Source organism: Chlamydotis macqueenii, chromosome 3 (genome assembly GCF_036417535.1).
Source record: "Chlamydotis macqueenii isolate bChlMac1 chromosome 3, bChlMac1.mat, whole genome shotgun sequence".
NCBI lineage: Eukaryota > Metazoa > Chordata > Aves > Otidiformes > Otididae > Chlamydotis > Chlamydotis macqueenii.
In genome coordinates, this window is record NC_141558.1 from 40,067,441 (window position 1) to 40,090,900 (window position 23,460).

At 41.1% G+C, this 23,460-nt stretch overlaps 1 protein-coding gene across 1 annotated transcript; it reads right to left on the minus strand.

Annotated features, from left to right (window-relative positions):
- Positions 1 to 2,182: 2,182 nt before the first annotated feature.
- Positions 2,183 to 22,512, minus strand: RRAGD (Ras related GTP binding D). Its single transcript, XM_086743602.1, has 7 exons — positions 22,277 to 22,512; positions 15,030 to 15,325; positions 14,414 to 14,613; positions 13,328 to 13,442; positions 7,337 to 7,479; positions 5,373 to 5,521; positions 2,183 to 3,471 (listed from the first exon to the last, which is right to left on the minus strand). Exons 1-7 carry the CDS (start codon positions 22,422 to 22,424, stop codon positions 3,320 to 3,322), a joined length of 1,203 nt encoding a protein of 400 aa, XP_086599728.1. The 5' UTR covers positions 22,425 to 22,512; the 3' UTR covers positions 2,183 to 3,319.
- Between the last annotated feature and the right edge of the window lie 948 nt (positions 22,513 to 23,460).

Below are 23,460 nucleotides of genomic sequence, written 5' to 3' on the forward strand. Positions count from 1 at the left end.
GGAGAAAACTAATGAAAAGAAACAGTCTGTTAAAGTCTTTTTAAAAATGTGGCCATTTGAGGATATATGCATGAGCTAATGTGCAAATATTAATACACTGGGAAATCAAGTGGGATGTCAGCCGTATGCCACCACATCAGAGGAGTCTAAGAATTTCCCAACCAAGCTTATTTCTCATTTCCCACACAGCTGAAATGGGTGAAGTTGAAATGTTTGTCTGTAATTGAGTAAATTCACATGTGGCTATTGATGAATATTTAGAATCTGAATAAGAAATTTCAGTGTCAATGATCTGATTTCCCCATTGAGCAGGAGATAAAGTTACAGCAACAAAAATCACTGTGTAATAATGTCATGCACATCATGCAGTACAAAAATGGAAAAACATAAATGTTCAATTTAAGAAAAATATTGTGCAATGACTGTTGCAAATGGCAGGAACAGTAAATATGTCATTAAAGCAAACAGTTGCTACTGTATATGATTACCTGTTTAGGGTCATTTTCTTTAATTCTTCAACTTAATCTGATGATGTATTAAAAAATGGAGAGAGTTTATATATTCTTTAAAATTTCTTTTAAAAATTGCTGCAGTACTTTCACAGAATGAACTCCCTTAATATAAAACTTTATCATAGGAGTGTAATTTCACATCCAAGAAAACCCAGAAAAAGCAAGAGACTTTAAATAATAAATTCTCTAGAAAAATAAAAACCTTGTGTGCCTCAGTCAGTCACTTCAGCTAGAACATGAAAATCTGAGGTACTAATTAGAAAATGATTACGCAAAAGTGAAACACACAAGTCATCACCTAAACTGAAAATGCCAATGTTAAACAGTAAAGCTAATCCATTTTTAACATTCTTTCAATTTTATGATTAAACATATTTGAAACATAAGTAATCTGATAATATCCAACTAGAAATTTTGTATTTTTGCTAAAGTCACCTTCACTAAATTATACAACACAGTCTATGCCAAATTCTGGAGGGGACTACAAGAGCTAACTTAATTGTGTTAAACAAGTTGATAGTCTGTAAATAGAAAGGTATGTGTGACTACACAGAAGTCAGGCCAAGTATACGGAAACTACATTCTTTAGTTATGGTTCATACCATAGCCAGTATGGTAAGATACATTATTAACGACAAAATCAAGCATCTGGTCCAGCCTGGTAGGTGTTCTTGGTCCTACATAGTTGCCTATACCTGAAGGTGTGACAAGAGAACAGAGATTATGCCCCAATGGTGGGTCTTAACAAAATGAATGACAAATGTGTGGCCAGAAATTATGGCAGCCCTTCAGTGAAAAGTCTGTGGACTGCAGAGGTGTCAAAAGGTTGCTCTAACCCACCATTGCTGTGGTGAATTCTGAAGACAGCTTTGTGTTACTTTAACCAAGGCGTTGTTCAGAAGAACTGCCCTCACCTAAGATGACAGGTGGTGACAGTAGTGAAAAGGAATTTGAACGCTCTGTATTTTTGAAGTGTTCTGCTTTGATGACAGCTACTGTCATTATCCTTCACACTGGCAACAGGACTGGTACTTTTAGCTATTCTCAATGTTTCTCACCTCACTGAGCAGCTAGAACTGCATTACTTATCAAGTGAGCCTCGATGGAGCTGAGCTGCATCTATTGACTAGCACCTTTTCCAAATAACTCCACATATATTCAACAGACTCATGCCAAAAGAGCCAATTTGTTCCAAAAAAGATAAGCCACGTGCATCAGGCAGCAGTAAAGGGCTTGGAAACTACTGGTCTTTCTTTTGGTAGATGTTTGTGTAGAGAGCCTTTGCATCCATGCCAACTGGCTCTCCCAGGTCGCATTCAGTATAGTACTAGAGCCTCAAGATGTGTCAATATATAGCATACAGGAACTCTGCACTTGCATTCAAACCACACCTGAATTTAGACCCTTCTGTCTCCAGAGCTATCTCAGCCAGGGGCGGAGCAGTTATGAATGAATGAGGGACAGCTCCCCTTACCTGTTTCTGGTGTACGGCAAGCTACCTGCCATTCAGGTCAAGCTCTTCCTACTCCCAAAAGCTGCTGACAACACCACTGGACTGTGCATGCAATTCGTTTGTGGCGGGACTGGGAAAAAAAAAAAAAGTTGCTCTTCCCGCTAGAAACTACAATTTTGTATCATTAATTAAAAAAAAAAAACAGTGAATGCACAACTCGGAAAGTAAGTTTTACTTCTTTTTACATTTGAGAGTGCTCTGCTGTCCTGGCTGATCCGGTGGTAAGTCTGCCCACGTTCAATATTAAAAAGGAGTGACGTACTGATTACTACAGCAAGTAGATTGTCCAGTCCTCAGTTTAATGGTCTCTCCTTAACTTCAATCACAGATGCACCCCTATTAGAGGGAATCAGAACCCAGTGCTCACATCTTCAGGATATCCTATCAGTACATCAGAACGTCAGGGTGGAAATACAGATTCTTCACTGCATCAACTGTAGACGTGCAGGCTCTCAAAACAAACTTAGCAATGTAAATTCAACCTTTCAGATACAACACCCTCCTCTGAAGCCTTATAAAAATACCAGTGCAACATAGAGCCATTTTACAAAACAATTATCTTTATAGAAAGGTATTTTAGTGGTATATGCTGAGGTAAATAAAACAGACCCAACAGAGGGCATGACCAGTGTTATGGAGAACTCCGGATGAAATTTGGCCACAAGCCTGTTTTATAAAAGCTAATATTTACCTACCAGTTATGATTCCTGGTAAGGTGCTTATTGCTGTAATACTTCAAAATTATTCTTTAGTTTACAAATTGAAAAATATACGAAATTAGAGCTGTATGAATGTTAGGTATTAGCTATCACAAATTTTAAAAGGCATTGTACCCAGTTTTCTTAATTGTTTACTAACCAATTTGATTGTAGCAGGTAAATAAACTACAGCATACATTTACCTGACACCATGCATCAAAATCACCATAAAAACTAAGTTTATCAAAGTCCAACTCCACGAGGAAAACATGAAAAAGTGCAAATTATGTACCCAGTATTTCTGTCACAGCTGTTTTTTCTTACTATGGCATGAAAAAGGTTTACAGCATATATTAAGAAAATTATTACAAGTGTTCACCTCAATGCTTATATATACAACATTTTGCTCAAAGTGCTCACTATATGAAAAAAAACTGATTGGATAAAAATATTTAAACAGTGCTTTCTGAACGTTGAGGGAAAATTCATATAATACATCAGTCCCAGTCGTTTTCCTCTTCACTCAGTGCAATAAGATGCAGAAGTCACATCAACCTCATGAAAACTTTGCTTGCCACATTGCCAGAAAACCTCAGTTACAGTGGCATTCTTGGTGTCCCATTGGGAGTGGGTCTTTTATTTTTCTGTATGTGGCTTTGATGTTTTCGAGATCTTACTACTTTCATTCTTACTTCAAATACTTCTTGTATGGCTTTTCGAAAACAATGGAAATTGTAGTCTATTAATCCTACAGAGACAGAAATGTTTTCCGTATTAATAAAGACACTTATACAAATTAAGTAATTAAAAAATGCTTATATTCTACATTTAGTGAAATATCACCCTCTCTATGGAGTTCACAATCAGTGACTTTCCCAGGCATTTTTCTTCTGTCCTAAGCAAAAGTGTGTTTGATGAATAAAAATAATTCAGCAAGCATTATAGTTCCATATTATGTCCAATATTAAATATACTTAGTAGTCTTAAGAAAAAAAAAATAGCAGTTCATTGGCAGATAAAGACCTTTGGAGAAGTGCTCAGAACAAGAAAGATTAAAATCTTTCATAAAATACGGTGTCATTTGATAAATTTGCTTTACAGAATAACTGTGATAAAAATAAGTAGCACCTAGTAATCAAAGAATTTTTTTTGACAACGTGTAAGCTTTGAAATGGATATTTGATACAAATATTACCAAATAAGAGACAATCATGCTTCATCTTACATTGTAATTGAAAAATAACATAATAAACACACTGTTGGATTACATACATACATGACAGGCAGATAACATTACCATGTGAGTGGGCTGAATCTGATCCCACAGAAAAGCTGTAAAGCCATATTGTTAGTCAATTGGAAGACTTACTGGGTGCTACAATTGTGTAATACTGCAATACAATTTTAGAATTTTGGTACTGAGCTTATAACCTCATTCAAAGTTAATGCCATAAGCTTTCTTAACTCACATACTGCAGCGTTTTCCACTTCAGTTTCCCTAACAGGAGATGATACATATTTTAAGTGGTTTAAATCCACCATGTTACATTTTATTTTTTTTTCCAGAAATTGTTTTCCCTCTCGCTAGAGCTCAGACAAAACACTATGTGGAAGGCACCAGGCACCAAAAGCTAATCTGCATTATAATACCAGAACTGTACTGTTGAAGAGTACAGGGTACAGAACAAAGTGTTCCTAACTATGTAGACACAACAACCTGACCCATTTGTGGATGAACCCTAATGGGTGTTTATTCAACATGGTATCTTTTCAGCAACAGTGTTCTTAGTAGGTATGTCAAAGTAACACTTCTTGTGCTTACAGCAAAAAAAGAAAGTGACCACATCTAACATTCATAGATAATAAAGGCATAGGGGTATTAAAGAGAAATTAAACCAGTTGAAGTTCTATAAAATAAAAGCTAAATAGCCTGTCAAACAGCCCAGCAGCCATGGCATAAGTACTGCTGTCACATCAACACTGACTGGTGAATTAGTATCACAAGATGGGGACACAAGCCTAGATGATGGCTCATTCTTCCACGGCTCAGTTCTGGTCTCAGGATATTTCACTAAGACCAGTAACACAGTGAAGATCATGCCAGCGAGAAGAGTGATCATGGACTAAGCTTTCAGTATTGACCTTGACCAGGAGGGTCAGGGAGATAACCAAGAAATTTTATGCACTTTAACTGCAAAATATGAAAGCCACCTAGTTCCCAAATATGTAGCTTTTCAAAAGCCTCCTTTCAGAGATGAGAAAAGCAAGAACATATTTCTATCAGCCAGTTTCAATAATTTTCCCTTGGTTGTGGCACGCAAGCTGTTCCAAATGCACATGCTGTCGCCAACAGGTACAAATCAATGTTAGCCAAGATAAACCGACACATTCTACTGTTGCAGATGGATGTAAACTTTCATATGCTTTCATATCAGAGAGTTGTCAAATACATATATGATTTCACCTTACCTTAATGCCAGTACAAATATCTCATGCCTTTGAATGTCTCATGTGAGCCCTATCAAGCTGTATTTACCTTTAATATTTGTGATACAGCTAAAGGCTGTTATCAGCTAATCACAACCACTGTTATTCATTAACCCGTTACATAAGAGAAAAATAATACAATACAAGAAAAGGGAAAAATACCTTTTCTCTCAAAGCTTTCTTCTCTGACAAAACAAACAAGAGCAAGGAATTTTGTCACCTCTTTTAAATAAAGGACAGTTGTATTGTTCAGTTTTATGATTGCCATTGATTCTTTGTCATAAGGAGCTCCAGTGCCATCATCTTTAAGCCTAAAGGGCAATATTCAAACAAACAAACAAGAAAAGATAAGCCACCAGGTGAACTAACAGAAGTACTTCCACATTGGTTCTTTCACCAGATAATATCAAACTTTATGAATTTTTTATTTTAACCTTTCAGGGAGACTCTTCTTCAAACTACACGCTACATAAACTAAGACGACGTAGAGATTCAATCATTTATCCAATCACACACCAAATCTTAGATGTGGGGCTAGAAATCAGATTGTTTGATTGCTGAGTCCCTGAACTGGAGCCTTATTTTTTCATCTATTAATTGCCAACTATTTACCACAACCTTGTCTGTTTTCTTTTAATTACTGCACTGTATTATGACTTTATCTAAAACCTGTGAACTAATAAGTCTGTACTGATAATTCCAAATCTAGTAACCTTGCTTGAGGAGTGGCAGCTGACTGTTAGTTTAAGCCATCATGAGACTTTTCTCAGATGCTGACTCTTGCAACATCATATAATGAAGAGATTTCTCCTTCACAGATGATGTGTTATGATGATCACTGTATTAGTTTTGTAACCTGTAATTTTATCCTCATTCCTAAATGCACACACAGATCTTGTTAAATGGGTAGTTATCACCAGCCTCTCAGAACAATGAGTTTCAATAATGTATTAAGGCAGCAAATTCCACAGATGCTCCAGGAATAAGAAATGAATTGTAATACCATTTCTTTAGTCTATAGCTAAAAACATGACAAGCAGATTTCCGATGATAAATGGTGACACAAAGACAGTGGCAGACTGACATTTTGTGAATAGAGAGCCCCACAAGTGGTGGTGTACAGATAGTAATTAAATGCATAGTCTTTTGAACTACACAGCAGCATCTTTGTCTGTACAAAAAAAAAAAAAAAAGCCAGAGAATCAGCATCCTTTATTGTATACCTCTGTAAAACAAAAGTTCTTGTACAGTTACTGAAGTGACTGTCTCCAAAATCTGAAATATACAGTAGAATATAGAAACTTAAGAAATTTTAGAAACGTAGTAAAGAATTTGTTGTTCAAGGATAACATATGCATATCTGCATCAGCATTCTCCCTCGTGCCTTCTCCAAGAGTGCAAGAAGTCTATCAATGGCTAAGAATGCAAGGCTACCAAAGACTACCACACTCTTAAGTATGCTGCAGTTTAGCCTCCACTAATTCTTAATGTGCCCTTGCCTTTTCCAGGAATAGCTGGCAGCACATTTGGCCAAAGGCCACATAATTTAAAACATAACTTGGAAGGAGATGTACATGCTTCCCCAGGAATTCTCCAGTTGCTAGTGTATAAGGAGAGGGAAACTAAAAAAAAACACCACAAAGGTCATATAGGGAAAAGAGGATGTACAGAGAACTGAAGCAAAAGTGAAGCAGCTCTCTGAGGCCAGTAGAGGCCACTAGCTATTAAAGTAAACAAAACTAAATATGGCCCCACCTTTTTTTTTTTTTTTTTTAAATGGGAGGCATCCATCCATTGAATTAATCCCTGCGGGACAAAAAGATAATGTTTCCTTTTATTGTAGATTGGTTATTTCCCACTCCTTCCTCCAAATAAAATTCTTAGCATAGAAAGAGGAAGGTATTCACAAAAGATGGTGGACAGGGAATCTGTACCTTGTTGGTGGAATCCCTCTGTTGCTGGCAGGGTACCTGTACCTCAGAGGCCTGCCGTTTCCTCCTTCTCCTGGTCCTGACAAATTATTCTGGCAAATTACACATCCTCATTACTGTTTATACCCACATCATTCCTATTTTGAGGCGGTTCCATGGACACAGTTTGATGAAAAACATTAACGATTTACTTACCCATATATACAAGAAATGTCAATCACAACATCTATCATATCACAGCAGAGCTCATAAGTTTGCATATCCACTGGAGTACTGTCCGTTGCAATATAGATCTTACTGACAACATCAAATAAAAATGCTTTCTCAATTCCAGAATTCTATTTAAGAAAAGAAGAAAGAAAAATAAAATGGAAGCCATGTCTTCAAATTAATATCAAGGTTTTTTGACCCCCTACTTGCCTGTTATACAAAAAGCTAAGCTGAAAAAGTGGAAGTTAAACTGCAATCAAGCTCATTTTGAAAGAACTGTACGTACAGCACTGACGTGTTTGTAGCAAACTCTGATGCTCACAGACCTTCCAACAGTTTCTGCCTCTGAGCAGACATAACGCCAAGTTGCACTCCCAAAATTCCCCTCTCTGGAAAACATCCGGAGAGATTGCATTTTCAGTGGAAAATGCAGGGGAAAAAAAATCTTCCAAGATCAAGCTTTTGGGTTTTTGACTGTAACAATGGATATAAGAAGAGAGCTGTAATGGAAAGTTTTTCTAGTTGGACATGTAAGAAGGTAGAAACAAGGAAAAGAAAAAGCTGATGGACAAAGAAGGCAGTACTATTCAGGAACTAATTTCTCAAGGAAATTGAGAAATTGTCTCATTGAGGTCTACAGCTGTTTTACTGTCTGGTTCCCTAGAACATCTTCTAGGATCACAGGAGAAAGACCAGCATTTTGATGTGCTCTTTCAGTTTTCATGTAGCATTGGTGGTTAAAGCCATGTTTATAATGCTAAGGCTTGCTAATGTGATGACAGCTATGTTTGTGTCATCCTGCCAAGCTGATTAAGACTCTTTCCATACTGGAGATGTATCGTATTTGCAGCTCTCAGAGGCTAGCCAGGAATGCTAGCTCATACTCTTTGTGTAGATAAGTAAACTGCCACAAGCCTCTGCTTCCTGCGGGGGGCGGGGAAAAAAAAAGGAGGAAAAAAAAGTGTACTGTTTAACCGAAAACAGTAGCTTTGCCTGGTGATATCAAGGGATTGCACCTGGGCAGCTGTTCCAGCATGAACACAAAAGGCAATTTCCCAGTATTGCTAAAGCTCAAGCTAAAAAATATGCTTCAGAATCCACCCATACAGAAAGAGAAGCAACCTTCTCCCACCAAACCAAATTTTCTCCATATATGAGCTTCCCTTTTCAATATGGTTTGGGGCTGATGCCACAGCAGTTTCGTAACTACCAAAAAACACACTGAAAACCCCTAACAACTTCAGCTTACTTTGTAGTAACATAACTTTTCCTTTTCTTCCTCTTCTTCCCTAAGTCAACTACTTAACACATAGTTAAGAGACTAAAGTGACGCCCTAACTTTCCAAATGCCCTGAAATAGGTAGAAAAATTTCAGCCCTAGGTATGTTATTGAACAATGGCCAGCAATATTTTGGACTTTTTCTTCTTAAAGAACCTTATTTCTTTCACCATCACACACGTAACTAAGGCTGGAAATATCCATCAATAACAACAGAGTATAGAGGTTAATTTCTTGCATTTCATTATGGAAAAGAGTCCATGAGTGGCACATTTCAGTAATTAATTAATAGAAAAAATATTCAACACAAAGTATACACTGGGGATACGTTAGGTACATGGGCTGAAGCATACAATATACAAGGAGAGTCTCAAAGAACTGTGTTTGTTCAGCCTGAGGAAGGCAAGCCTGATGGCTTGTTGCTACCTACAAATACCAAATGTAAAGGTGCACAGAAGACAGAGCCAAACTCTTCTCAGAGCTACAGTGTTGAAGGACAAGAGGCAACAGGCACAAGCTGGAATTCTGACTCGATAAAATAAAAAAAAAAATCATCATGAGAGTGGTGAAGCACTGGGAGCATGCTGACCTGAGAGGCTGCAGAGTTTCCATCCTTAGAGATAACACAAGGCTGGACTGGACCCAGCCATGAGCAACCTGCTCTAACTGGCCCAACTCTGAGCAGGAGCTGACCTCTAAAGGTCCCATTCAGCCTACGTGGGACCTATGAGTACACGTTCTTAGAGTACGACGAACAAAAATGTATGCATATTTATTTTGGTTATTCTGGCCACATGCGATAGTTCTGTCATTTTAATTTTTAAATCATAATTCTGACAGCACCTCACATACTTCAACAGATGCTGTCAAATGAGATTAATTACAAGATTCACCTATAAATATCATATAAGTATACAGCTGTAATTCATTGCCAAAATACATATTTGAAAATACAAGTCATTTTAGACAAAAAAGGTTGGAACTTGAGCTGCGTAGTGTCATTCATGAGGAATCAATTATAAAATCTGGTAGTATATAAAGAGAGATAGTGATAATTTCAGCTGTACACGTAAGATGTACCTTAAATTATTAAGAAGCCAGTGACAATAGGACAACATTTAACAATGAGAAGTGATTTTTCTGTCTCGGACCTCTGGCTGCTGCAGCCTGCCTGTACTTGCAGTGACAGTCTAAAAGGTTTTCATCTTGAGATGTTTGCCATGCCAGCAGTTGTGCCTGAAGGTAAGGGCACAGCTTGGTGTCTTAACTTAAATCATGCTTGCTTGTTTTGAGTTGAAACAAATACATTATAATAGAATCTGCTGAGAAACTGGCACGTATTTGCTTCTGTCAAACTCTGTGTGGTGACAGAAACCTCAGCAAAAGGGCAGGATGGACTGCCAGGAGTAGTAACCACTAAATTTTACCCACATGACTTCACAGATTTGCCAGGGTTTTTAGTACAACTGTAACAAAAAAAAAGCAAAGGATTTGCCAAAATATTTGTGACAAAATTGCTCAAGGAAAAAAAAATACCAGTACAAACAATAATTACAAGTCATTAAAAAATCAGAAAATGGTGGATACAAAATACTATTCAAAAAGACATTATATCATTAATGCTTAGTCATGGAAAATGACAGTAAGAAACCAACTGTTTCTGTTACTAGAGCAGGAGGGTTCCTTATTAGAGAAACAAAGGCCAACAGCTGCCTTGTGCAACACAATGAAATGCTGCCATTGATGTCAATGAGAGCAGGGTCAGAATAAGCAATAGTAATCTCTCGACACAACCCTACAGCCTGGAAAGATGCTACATGCGCTAAAAGCTCTATCAAGCACACTGAATTGATGTAAGAGTATTCCACGGCTAATGTGAACCAAGAGAGCCATTGTGTGAAAAATCTTCTGCAAGGAACATATGAGATTTTATTCTGGATAGGTAAAACCCGTGAGGCAGCTGAAATTCAAACCATGCTTCACAAGTATATTGAGTTTCATAAAGCAGAAGGCAGTTTCTATTCTTTAAATGGAATGGCTTCAGTAAAACTGGGAGTATTACTCCAATTTCTAGGTAGTAAATGGGCCTATTTTTTCCTTCTTGGAAGTATGAAGAGTAAGACAGAATTTGGCTCTAAAAAGTAATTTTTAAAAGAACTTACAGGGTATCACCAGTCACTTACAGTTAGGAATAAATTTCAGACAGTTATTTAAACAGGTCTTGTGGCAAACAGCAGATTTTGTGAATAATTTTTAATTTTAAATACTACTTTTGAATTTACAGATTAGCACATTTAAATCACTAAATAAACAAAATTGTACTTTATTTCATTTTTACCACAATAACTCATTGTTTAGTTTTTAACACATACTTTTAAACATCCCTCAAAAAACCCCCAACAGCCCTAAAATGAAAATCCTCATTCCTGCACCACACAACTTGGTTGTTTGGTAGTGCCACAGTAATTAAAACCCAGACATCCTTTGTATGAAGCTGATAAGAGTGTTGGTCAGGTAAGATTTACACGGGTTTTGAATGCCAAACAAATTGCTATTTTATGCTTTACAAGCAGTTACATTAAAGAAGGTAGAAGCAGGATTGTCACACTGATGGTTCCTCAAACATACAAGCCAACACACTGTGGCACTACAAAGTTAGGCAAAAACCTGATGTGAACTTAAGTGTCTATTTTTGTAATCATCAGCTTTTCACGTTGGAAGTCTTCATGGCATAACTGAAAGCACATCCCCATGAATATTGCTGCAAAACCCAAACTAGAACACCAATACGCCCACACTTTGATATCCAACACACTGGCTTCCTGAGGTAAGGCATGACCAAAATCTGTGTCAAGATTTGTTGTGACTAAAAGTTGCTGAAGTAAAGAGGCACCCGCTAACTAATTCTGTGCTGGGGAATGATGTTTAGTCTTCCTGTGGTTGCAAATAGAGTCATTCTGAGTCTCCTGTCTACAGACAGAAGATACTCATAAAAACAAACAGCAAGCATGCTGAGGACAGTGATGCAGCTACACCTTGTTACAGGTCATTAACAAACTGCATTTTGCTCTATTTGGAGCTAAAAAACAGTCTGAGACCTTTTCCCCTACTGAATAGGGGAAATAGCGTACCTCTGAATTTTTTGGACTTCCCATTCATTTGAAAGACTTGTTCTTCCTTACAAATTACATCAAATATTCTAGGTATTATTGGAGCTGCCTTCTGGGTGTTCCAGACACACAGGCAACTGTCACCAGTCATTCAGGAAGCAGCTCATGCTCGATTCATCTACTGATTTGGCAGAAATTCTTCACCAACTCCAAACAGTGAGGAGAGCCCATACAGAGATCTGACTCACAATGTGAGGGACTGGGGTGACTCTGGCACAAGGAGCACTATCATTCAGACAGCTTTCTCTTTCAAGACTGTGTAGCATATTCAAAATCCAATTGCTCCAGAACTGCTGTCATCACTCCTTCACTACCCTTCTGTCCTAAGTGGAGTTTGAGACTGGAGGATAACTGGTATACAGTCCAGCCATTGTGGCAGAAACAGACCTTTGTAACAAACCATTCATTACAAAATAGCATCCTTTGTTGCTTAATAGTAAGAAAATATGTTTTGGAAAGACCTTCCTCTAATCCTAGCTCTCTTTTTCAGCAACACATCCAACTTCTAAAAGTTGGATTTTTACACCCTACACTTGAGAAACTGTGAAGTCTAATTTTATCTTACAGGCTGTTGAATGATATTCAATAAATTCATTACTTCAAAATCACAAGAAGGCACAACAGAATACCTTGCTTGGAAGCTGAAGCTTGACAAATTAATGCTAGATGCAAGGTGCAAAACTAGAATAGCATGAGAAAGGGTGCAGTTTCAGGAGCGGCTATGACCTGACAATGACCACCAAAACCGGGACTTCTCCCTTTTCACAACCTACTCACTGTGCTCCCCTTTGCTCATGGCCACACATTCCCATCTTTTATCTTGTGCCAAAACAAGAGGATGTTGGACTCCTCCATGACTTGCTTTTAACTAAATTAAACAGTGCATTAGTGTGTGTCATAGTGACTCTATGAGAGAACAGGCGAGTGTCAGAACCAGTACAAAGGAGAGGCAAGCACCACACATACAGAACAGTGGAGCAAGCAATTACCTCCACAGGGATAACAAGGCACTAGATATACAAAACTCTACTTGGCCTTGGGAGTAACTATGGAAACTGTGACAGTCGTGACGGACTCTACCTCCAAAAATTTCAAGACAAGATAAGATTTTCTTAAGTGGGTTAAACTTCAATACAAAGTAGAATTAGTTCTAGGAAGCTTAACATAAGAGGTCAGACTAGATTAAGTTCCTTTAAGAACTCATTTACACTTCTTTTAAGTACTACTTAAACAAATGCATGCAGCATAGACCTTTTGCAACATTCAGATTAATGTATGAGCAGAAAAGTGATGGCTACTAACCCACTTCATGTGATTCAGCAAATACTTTGAGTATTTCAGCAGCTCAGCAACACTTTAATAGACAGGGAGGTGAGGCCAACCTGAATGTGGGTGCATTTCAACTAAGTTTTGATAATTTGAGAGTTCACATTGCTCATAACTTCTCAGAAGGCAGCAAACAGAATATCTGAACATGCATGTTGGACATAGCCAGATCTACAGACAAAGTATATAACAAGTACTTACTGAAATAAAGATGTTAAGCAGGTTTTCCAGTGTTGGGAGCTGTGGAATCAGTTTCTGTACCACTTTGCTAAATGCTTCAAATATAGAATGATCATATATGCTTGTCAGATAAAAGCTGGAAAAAAACGTCACCACATTTTCCTTTTAGCCACATACTGTGAACATGATGTACCTTTCATAATATGAGTGAAATGAAATATTGTCAAACAGCAAGTGCCTACACTTATGCAATTACCTCTTGTGATTAAAAGTCACATGTTATGATTGAAACACAGGACTTCATCTCTATACAGAAAAACGCTAGACACTGCAAACTAGACCTCAGTGTAGAACTTCATGATGCAACTCCCACCTTGGTATTCTTATGAAAATATTTTCCAAATTGCAGGAAAGGAATATTACCGAGTATGTCTGTTGTGATCTACTTTTTAAAAGCTGTGGACCCATTTATCAATGCAATGGTGCAGTCAAGCTGTTAAGAGCTCTAAAGAGCTGGCACGTTCTCGGAGCAGGTCTCTCTTTGTAATATATTTTTACTTGGCTTTAAGCGCTAAGAAAGACATGACAACTTGATCTCCTCTAGTTCCTAGTCTGCACAAGTCCACTATTTTACATTACTTGCTACAACATTCTGTTTTATCAGCAGATATAAGGCAAAGATACAGCACCTGTCTTCCCAAGTGGCTCCAAGCAGGCTGCAGCAGTGAGGACTAGTGATTGGGAGGGGACTACGAGGCAGAGAGGTTTCAGAGAAGGCAAAAGTGATGTAGGTAGCATATACACTCTACTGGTTGCTGCCACTGTTCAAGCAATTTATTTCAAGACAGCAGCTGCGGCAAGAACTGGTAGGACTCTGGCATATTTGTCATCTCTTTTTAAACACATCTCCTCTCCATCTTTCCCTCCAAGACAGCAATCACAAATAAAATATTTTATTTGTCTCAGGTCAAATACAATGTCTCTGATTATCCTTTTCCTTCATATATCAAAAACTTGTTGCCTGCTACTTCAAGAGAACAGAAAATGGTAACTTGTCAAATAAGCTGCTCTCCTCTTTAGGATTCTCTGCACAGCAGCTTTTCTCACCTGAGGTGAATCTTCTCCAATCCAGCATCTGCAAGGTCATCATTTGCTCTCTGGTGAATATCTCTTTGCGTTTCAATCTTGTGATCATCAGATAAACCATCCACTTTGTGGATAAAGATTTCAAAGTTGATATCTGGATTCACTTTATAGGCTCTGGTCACAGTAAGATGCAGCCGAGCTAACGCTTCCATATAATCATCCTAACGAAGTAAAAAGAAAAGCTACAACTGTAGGAAAGATCTTAAAAATACATGTAAAACTTTATGATACTAACTTTTAGATAATGCTATGGTTTGACAACAGCTTAATTTTTTAACTTCTTAAAAGCAGAAGCCCGAGCCTACATTCAGCACGTGCACCAATCTCATGCTGTCAGCACTTAGGAATCTGAGCAAGAACCTTGAGATATTAAAGCAAATTAGTTAACTTTAGAACATACTGCAGAGAGAGAATAAAAATAACCAAGCAGCTCTTCAATTTTAATGACTTTCTTTTAATGTGTGTTTGTGATGTAAGTTACTTATTTGCTTTGAAAAAAAAAAATCAGCGCTTTTCAACTCATTTGTCTATTGCTCAAGGAAGAAAAGGAAAAGGTAGCTTAAACCCCCCTTTTTACCTGAGAATCAATAACAAATATCAGTGCTCCAGTGCCTCTGAAAATCATCTCATAGTCAAACGTAGGGTCAAAGAAGTCAATTTGCCCAGGAAAATCCCATATCTGAAAGTTGACAAAGGAGCTGTTGGAAACATCCTCTCTGCAGATCTTGTTTGTGCTCTCCAAGAAGAGAGTCTCATTCGGCGACATTTTGTGAAAGACAACTTTCTGAATGGAAGACTTCCCACTTCTTCTCAATCCCATGAGTAGGATTCTTGGCTTAACTTCAGTACTGAAGGGATCATTGAAATCCAAAACTGAATAAAATCACACAAGAAAAAAAAGTAATATACTATAGCAATAAAATTAGTAACTGCCAGATAACATGCATTTGACATTTATTTTCATTATATTTTACTTGGATTTATGCAAATGTTATCAACTTTTAAGCTTAGGGACTGGTGCTACAGGCATTTTAACTTGAATTATTTTGCCCCTTAGGCTATACTACCAGAAAACCTACTTCTCACCTGTAAGACAGAGACTGTATAAAGTTTGATCGCTCAGTTTGTATGTGAAAAATGTGTTATCACACACAGACATCCTAAAATACCTAATTTTAGTTTAACTAACACTATCTCATATACATTCTAACCCAACTTTAAAAGAATATAACCCTGGTCAACTGATAGCTACATCATATTGCTGCAAGATAGGAGTAAGTTTGTGTTAATTACATCTGTGTGATCTTCCTAAGGCTACATGAGGGCTTCCTTCCTCTAAAATGAATAAAAAAAGAAATAGATAGATAGATAGATAGATAGATAAATAAACTCACACATCTCAGGAGCTATAGAAAGACGACAACTCAGCAGGCAAACAATTCCTCTATGTTGTGACTTACAACACTGTACTGAGCTCATGGGATGTCCTTTTCTAAGGTAGTTAGGATCTCACCTGCTATTGAACAATTTGTGTCACAATCTGTAAAAGTTTGTTATCCAATAAATAAAATTACAGCATATCCTGCCTATTTGCAAAACAAAGGCCTGGGAACACAGTGATTTCATTGTCTTACCTACTCCAATTTGAAATTGACACCACTAAACCAGAACATTTTCTAGTGCTGATGCAGTTATATTAGTATAAAGGCAGTTACGGGAGTAAACTATACTGTTATATCTGTAAGGACATCAGTGTATAGCTATCCACATCTGTAAGCACACCAACTACAGTTTCAGGTATCTCTAATCAAAACAGCCACAACAGTGTCAGTTGCTGCATTTAGCTGGGCTATAACTTTGAAATGCCCAAGCTGAAAGCGGTACTGCACGTAGATGTAAAAGCTTTCAAACAGCTCTGTGATATCCCTTCTGCAGTATCAAACACAAGCAATGCAAAAAGCGGAGTTGTCAAGGCTAAATCTGCAGAGCAAGGCTCACAGCACACAGTGATCATGTTTAAAATACTGATCAGACCACAGGCTAAACACACGAGCTGTCAGGCAGACCTCCCACCCACTGCAGTACAGACTACTCAGCATAATTCAGCGCGCAACATAATGGCATTTCTTTCTGCTGGGATAAATGTTGAGTGCAGAAAACTGGCACACATTTCTTCATACGCATCCCTCCTGCATATGTCCTGCATACTTTAAGTGGTCAGCTTTACAGCAAAAGCATGGAAATCCAAACCAAGAAATCTCAGCAATAACAATCGGAACCTGTCAGTTTATTATACAGCCTTACAGGCTGAAAAACGTGGAAAGCTTGAAGGAATCCTTTGCCTTGGAGCATGTTCTGCACCAGGGGTGGTGATCACATCCGACCTCTTGCATTCCTCAAGCCTCACTCGCGAATTTCAGAAATGCAAGAGCAGGATGTGCCTGCCAGGAGGGCACAAAACCTTGTTGACCTCTGTGCCTCTTGAGCTTCAGTTACCGAGAATGAGGGCTTCTCAAGTGAAGGTCTTGGAGTGGTAGGGTAAAACATCCCCTTGGCACCATCTACTGGCTTGAGAGTGGTTGTGCCACTCCTCGTGGGCCCATGTCACCACAGGGACTGACAGAAGTTGAAAATGCATTATCAGTGGGATCCTATCCATTTTAAATAAATTTGAGAGGCCCTGATAGCTATTACCAGTTACTGTGCTCTTGTTAATTATCACATATGAAACCCCCTCTCTAGCAGAACAGCGACAGGTAACTCCATAAGAATCTCATCCTCCTAACACAGCAACGGCCAACTTCTGCTGATCCTCGACAACAAATTTAAGAACTAATAAACTGCAGTCAATATGCTGCTCTACTCTTCCTGTCAACCTGAACAGTGATAGGACCCTCCTGTGGCTGCCAGAAGTGCGTGCCTAAAATACTTCGCACCAATGGAGAAATAATGAACCTCTGCTCTAGGGCAATGTAAAAACATTTTATGTTTTGGGGATACAGTGTTGTCAATAAAGCAAACCAAAGGTACAGGATTTAATGTGTTTCCTCCGCCCCACTTTCTTCTCTAACGCACAAATTTTCCACAGTTGCCAAATGTATAGCTGCAATTTCATTAATGTGCATATATCCAGACATGATGCAATTTGCATTTTGGCCATCAGAAGGGAAAATATTTTATTCAAAGCTTTATAAGAACTAGTTTGAATAAAATACTTTATAAAGCCATAGGAAGAACAGACTTCTCATTGAGGCTTTATTATATGTTTTTAAAAAAAAATTTAAAATTCCCATTTGCTCTGTACATAACAGAACTTATGAAGTCTAATTTGTTACAGATTTGTACTTTGTGTCCCCTTCCTCTCCCCGCCACAATAACACCAACTTCCCCATGTATGTCTTATGACATATCCTCAAATAACAGATATGACATGCTGTGGCTGATCTGGAGCTAACACGGGTCGGTCAACTAGACCATACACGCATATACACCGCTTTGCCAGCTGCTGCCACAGAGAACGCACATATCTGCTTGCCTGTCCCTTTCGTTTGGGTCTCTCCTCTCTTCTGAATGTCAGTTTTCATCAAATTTGTGGGAACTTGCTCATCTTTGAGATGTCTTTTGTTCAAATTTGGTTGAAGGTGGACAGCAGTTTCCAAAGTTCTGACCGGTGATGACACAATCAGAAGATAGGCTACCTACATAACTCCCTTTTCTTTGAGAAATAGGCTAAAAACTCACATATATCTAAAAAAAAATATATTTTAAATAACTTGCAGGTTTACATTGTTGTTGTATTAAATTATTTCAGGGTGTTAGATTTTTACGGACTTTAACACTTACTAGAAAGAAATCGCTTTATATTAAAGGCATACTAAAAAGAATACAGTTGCAAGCGCAAACAGAGCTACCAATTAGAAGAACGAACACCAGTCCTTCTGCTAGTAACACTGTTATTTAGCTTCTGAAATCCTGTCAGTTCGAAGACAGAGAAATGTAAATGAGTATCATCCAAACCTGACTAGATAGCAAGGCTGCTATAGCACTTTCCTCTGAGAGAGTTAAGAGATTACCTTATATGTAAAGGAACTGGATGATGCGCTGCCTGCCCACATTCCTTTGCAGAGTACATGACAACTCCTTCTTTAATTCGCCACAGAAATGCCAGCAGATGTATCACCACAACTTCCCAGACTAGGTTACTGAGTGAGATCATAATATGCTTAAGAGGAACATTAAACTCAGCTCTATTCTGTCATAGGAAATACAATTTTCCCTATTGTGAGATGCAACACATTTCCTGCTTCATTCACTTTTGCAAAGAGTAAATATTATAAGAGGCCAGTTTCTAATGCATATCAACAGTCCTTCATATTTCAACTTTTCTAAGCAGCTATAAAGAAGAGAAGTCACATTGGCTAGAGGCCGTATGCTTTGAAGTAGTCACAAATTAAACTGAGCACACTCAAAAGTACTTTCCCCACAGAGAAGCACTCAATTCCTTACAGAATTCCTGTAGCTGCAGTTGTGTCCTTGCTTATGGAGTACAATTTGCATACATTGCAACATGCAGAAGAGCCCAGCTCCGAGGAGTTAATCGAGAACTGCACATAGTTGGCCTCAAGTTGCGTCAGGGGAGGTTTGGATCAGGTATGAGAAAAAATTTATTTACTGAAAGAGTGGTCAAGCATTGGAACAGGCTGCCCAGGGAAGTGGTGGAGTCACCATCCCTGGCAGTGTTCAAAAAACATGTAGACACAGGACTTCGGGACGTGGTTTAGTAGGCATGGTGGTGTTGGGTTGACAGTTGGACTTGATGATCTTAGAGGTCTTTTCCAACTTTAATGATTCTACTCTATTCTATTCTAGCTGTTTTGACCTGCCTCACCAGGATGCAGAGTACAGAACAAGTACTCTAATCTCCTTTACGCTATTAGGGATATTCACTGATAACTAAAAAAGTTTTTTAAGCCCATCGTGAATTCCCTATCAATTGCAATCAATTGTCAGGGCAGGTGATTATTAGTGCTTCCCAGACATGTGTGACAGGGATGCCACATTGGAAGGTGTATTTGTAGATCTCGCCAGTTTTCAAACATCCAAATAAAGCACTGCAGTTCATCTGCTCAAGTGAGAAGTAATTGTTTTGCTCTTCTTACTGTCTGTAAGGTAACAAGCTCCTGAGTCTAGTTTTAAACTAACACAGCTAATAATGATTATTTTTTGCCCACTAATGAAATTATGTTAAAGTTTTGACCTTTATTTTTGTGTAAAGGAGAATTAGCAGCCCCAAACTTTGCACTCATGTACCTTCAAGCCCATTGATCTAGCAGCATTTCAAGTACTACTGTGACTGATATCTGCAGCACTTTGGAATGCTGTCAAGACAACAGCCTTACAAAACATATACAATGAACATCTTCAACGGTAACAGATGGCCCAAGCCTAAAGAGTTAACAGAAGAAGCTTATTTGCAATCATGAAAGCTGTTCAGCTACTGTGGGTTCATAAACATTGCAGAAATGCCTGGTGGAAGGAAATTCTTGTGGCTAGAGAAAAGACTCAGAACCAGAAGACCTGGTTCTACTCTGCCACAAGTGTGGCACCGTGCAATGATATGTCTTAAAGCTACTTCCTTGGACACTCTGCAGAGGGTTTCCTCGCTTCTAAATACTTTTTAATTGCATATATCAAAAATATGCCTAGGCTTTATGTAAACTAAGTGCCTTAAGATCTCTGAATATGACCCCTGTGTAAAGGAACAAGATTAACAAGAGGACAAGAGACGTGATTTCAGCATTCAGGCTGGACACAAGAAACCAGTATGGGGTGAGAGATGACCAATATGAAGTTCTTAAATCTCTCATATGGCTATAAGCACAAGTTATGTTTTCACTTTTAAGACTGGCTTCTCCCTTCACTTTCAACAGCCACACATTGAAGCTGTTCTCCTTATATTGCCCTTTCAATTCTTTCTTTGTAGAAAAGTGAAGGCTGGGACACTGAGTTTTGGACTACTTATTGTACAGACCCAAGAAGAGAAGACAAAAAAATGGGAAAAAGAAAGCCCCTTGCCCTGCAACTCTGTGTTAAATACATGAAACAGACCCAAATCCCAACCCCCTCCATTTCAGATGCTCTATGCCTCTTTCTCCAGAGAATTCAGAACGAAACAGAAAGCCAGGGGACCTGGACTGTTAAAATGGCCCTTTGTTTTAATCCTGTGTAAAAAAGGTCCCTGCATGGACTGTCTTCTCCTGCAATTCAAGATGTAAATGTTTGTCTCTGGTAAGTACAACATTCTTGTGTTACTCTGAAGAAGCAATTGAATTTTCTAGCAGTCTAACAAAGTTCCTATTGAAAAATATAAAAATAAATTCCTCTGAGGACAGAATATGGATTACTTCTCCACATAAAAAGCTGTTAGTTTAGAACTAAAGAAATATGCTAGAATATATTCTGTTTGCATGGAAATAAAGGCAATTTTTTTTGTAGTTTCAAGTAAGACTTTAATTAGGCTTAGCTACAGCTCTTACATCCTAGCATTCCCACAGCGTTTGACCATGAAGGCTTACACTCAAAGCACTGACCCTCTCCCCTCCCCAAAATTGTGTCAGTCAATGCGATACCTCTCATGGCAGCCTGTAGGACTAGGCCTTTAAGGAGAAGGGTTCTGCATGCTAATAATCAAAGTAGCCTTAAAACATGCAGTCTTTTTTACGTTTTTAAAAAAAAAACCAATTCTTTTTTTCAGCGGAGATACTGGGAGTTCTCCAAGCTCCTTTGTGAAATGCATCTCAGAAGAATGAATTCAGGCTCTGAATGAATGCAACAGGCTCTGAGCTGGCATTGCCTCTTTTTACTGAATGAGGCTGCTTTTCCTGGTAAGCCTGTCCTTCCTAGAATCACCGTCCACGCTGACACGGATACGCGGCAAGTAACGCAGGTCCTCATACGTGTAGACACATGGCCAAGAGACATGGGGACTGACGTTCACAGCTGCAGAGCAGCCCTGGACGCGGAGCTGCGTGTTGCTGCTGCCTTTTATAGCCTGACATCCAACCCAGCCCCCCAACCACCACCTTCTTGGCACACTCAGGTCTCAAGTCACATCACCAGGCTGTAGCTACTAATAACTAATAACTCTGACCCCAGACATGGAGAATACCGAAACGAGGTTACCCCACCACCACCTTCTTTGCACTTCTTTTACCTCCTCCCCCTCTCCCAACCCTTCCCGCTCCCTGTCAGCCTTTGCCCTACTCCCGCCTCAGAGCTCCCCGCTCCCTCTGACCCCACGGTAGCGCCCAACGAGCACCCTGTCCCCGTCCCCGTGCCGCCCCCCAGCCCCTCGATAACCTCCGCTGCATCCCCGCTCAGCCTGGCCTCTGACCGCCCACCCCCACCCGCAGCGAGGCCTGCCCTCCCCCCGGACGCCTCGTCACCCCCCTTCTACCGCCATCCCCGGCTCCCCTCTTGCCCTGCTCACCCTCCCCCTGCCCAAACCCCCGGGGAACCTTCCCTCCTCCCTGACCCACATCCGCGGGCAGCCAGGCCCGACCCCCCCCAGCCCTCGGCAGCCGAACCGAACCTCCTCCAGCGGCGGCCCCGTCCCTGCCTCACCTCGGCCCCCGCCCCGTCTCACCCCCATCTCGGCGCACACCGGGCCGCCCCTGCCCCGCACCTCGCCTCCCCCCCCGCTCCGCCCCCGTTGTCCACAGTCCCCTCCGAGGCCGCTGCCTGCCCCCCCGGCTCTCCCGGGGCAGACCCCGCTGCCCCACCGCCGGTGCCGACGCCGCTGCGGCCGCCGCGGGTGGCACTCACACGCCTCATCGCCGCCGCTCTCCGCGTCCCCGTCCGAGAAGGATTCGGCCCCGTCGGCGTAGCCCGCCAAGCCCACGATCTCCTCCTCCTCTTCCTCCTCCTCGTCCCCCTCCTCCTCCTCCGCCAGCTTCCTCGGCACCTGGCTCATGGCCGGCCGCGCTCCCGCCGGGGCTCCGAGGGCCCCTCTGTCTCCGGGCCGCCTCGGGGAGCGCCTCGCCGGGGCGGGGGGGGCCCAGGTGCCGCGCTGGCGCCGCGCCCCACCGCCGCTTCCCTCCCCTCCCCTCCCCTCCCCTCCCCTCCCCTCCCCCCAGCACGGCGCGCGGCGGAGCGCACGGCGCAGCCTGGCGGCGGGGCGCAGGCACCGGGCGGGGGAGGCGGCGGCGTGACCCGCGTCACCTGACGCGGCCGGTTACGGGCCGGCGGGGCCTCCGCGCCCGCCCCTCGCCCAGGCCGAGGCCCGGGTCCCCCGCTCGGCCCCGCCGCCGGCACCCGGCGCTGGCAGGCTGAGTGGCGGGCTACGGTGCTGGCAAGGCGGGCTGCGGGGCCTGCCGGGCGCCGCCCCGGCCCTGTGGCGCCCTACGCGGGCCTAGAGACGCGCGTGGGGCCGGTGCATACACGGTGCGCTGCGTCTGGCGTGCGTGGGGGCCCGGGGTGGGCGAGCAGAGTGGCGGCAGCAGGCAGGTGCGCCGGTCCACGGCACTAAAATGACTGCTGGCGTTTTTATGGCCGGTAGCCCGCCCGGAGGGGCCTCAAAGTCAGTCAAACCCCGCAGCCTCACCACACACGGAGCCCAAAATAGGGCTCTCGGGGCCCTCCTGCGTCACCCCGACATGTGCTTCTGCCTCCAGCGTGTGGGAGACACGGGGCCCGTGTCTGCCCCACCGTGTCTGCCCCACGCTGCTCGGCTCGCAGATCGGCCATGCCCCCTCGAGGCCCAAAGGGTGGCGGCAGCCTGCCCAGTGCTCCCTCCGTGCAGGCCGTGTCTGTTGTCATACGGCCAGGCCCAAAACGTTAAGCCAAGCTCTAATGGCAGGTAGTAACCTATTCGCCATGTGGGTGAGAGCGGTTGTTTTAGAAATAATACTCTGGATTATTTGGAAGACCAAAGAAAGCCATAGTAGTGAAACCTCCTTGGAAGAGGATGGGATTTTGAAGGCCCTGACAGACTGAAGTGTGCTCACCTG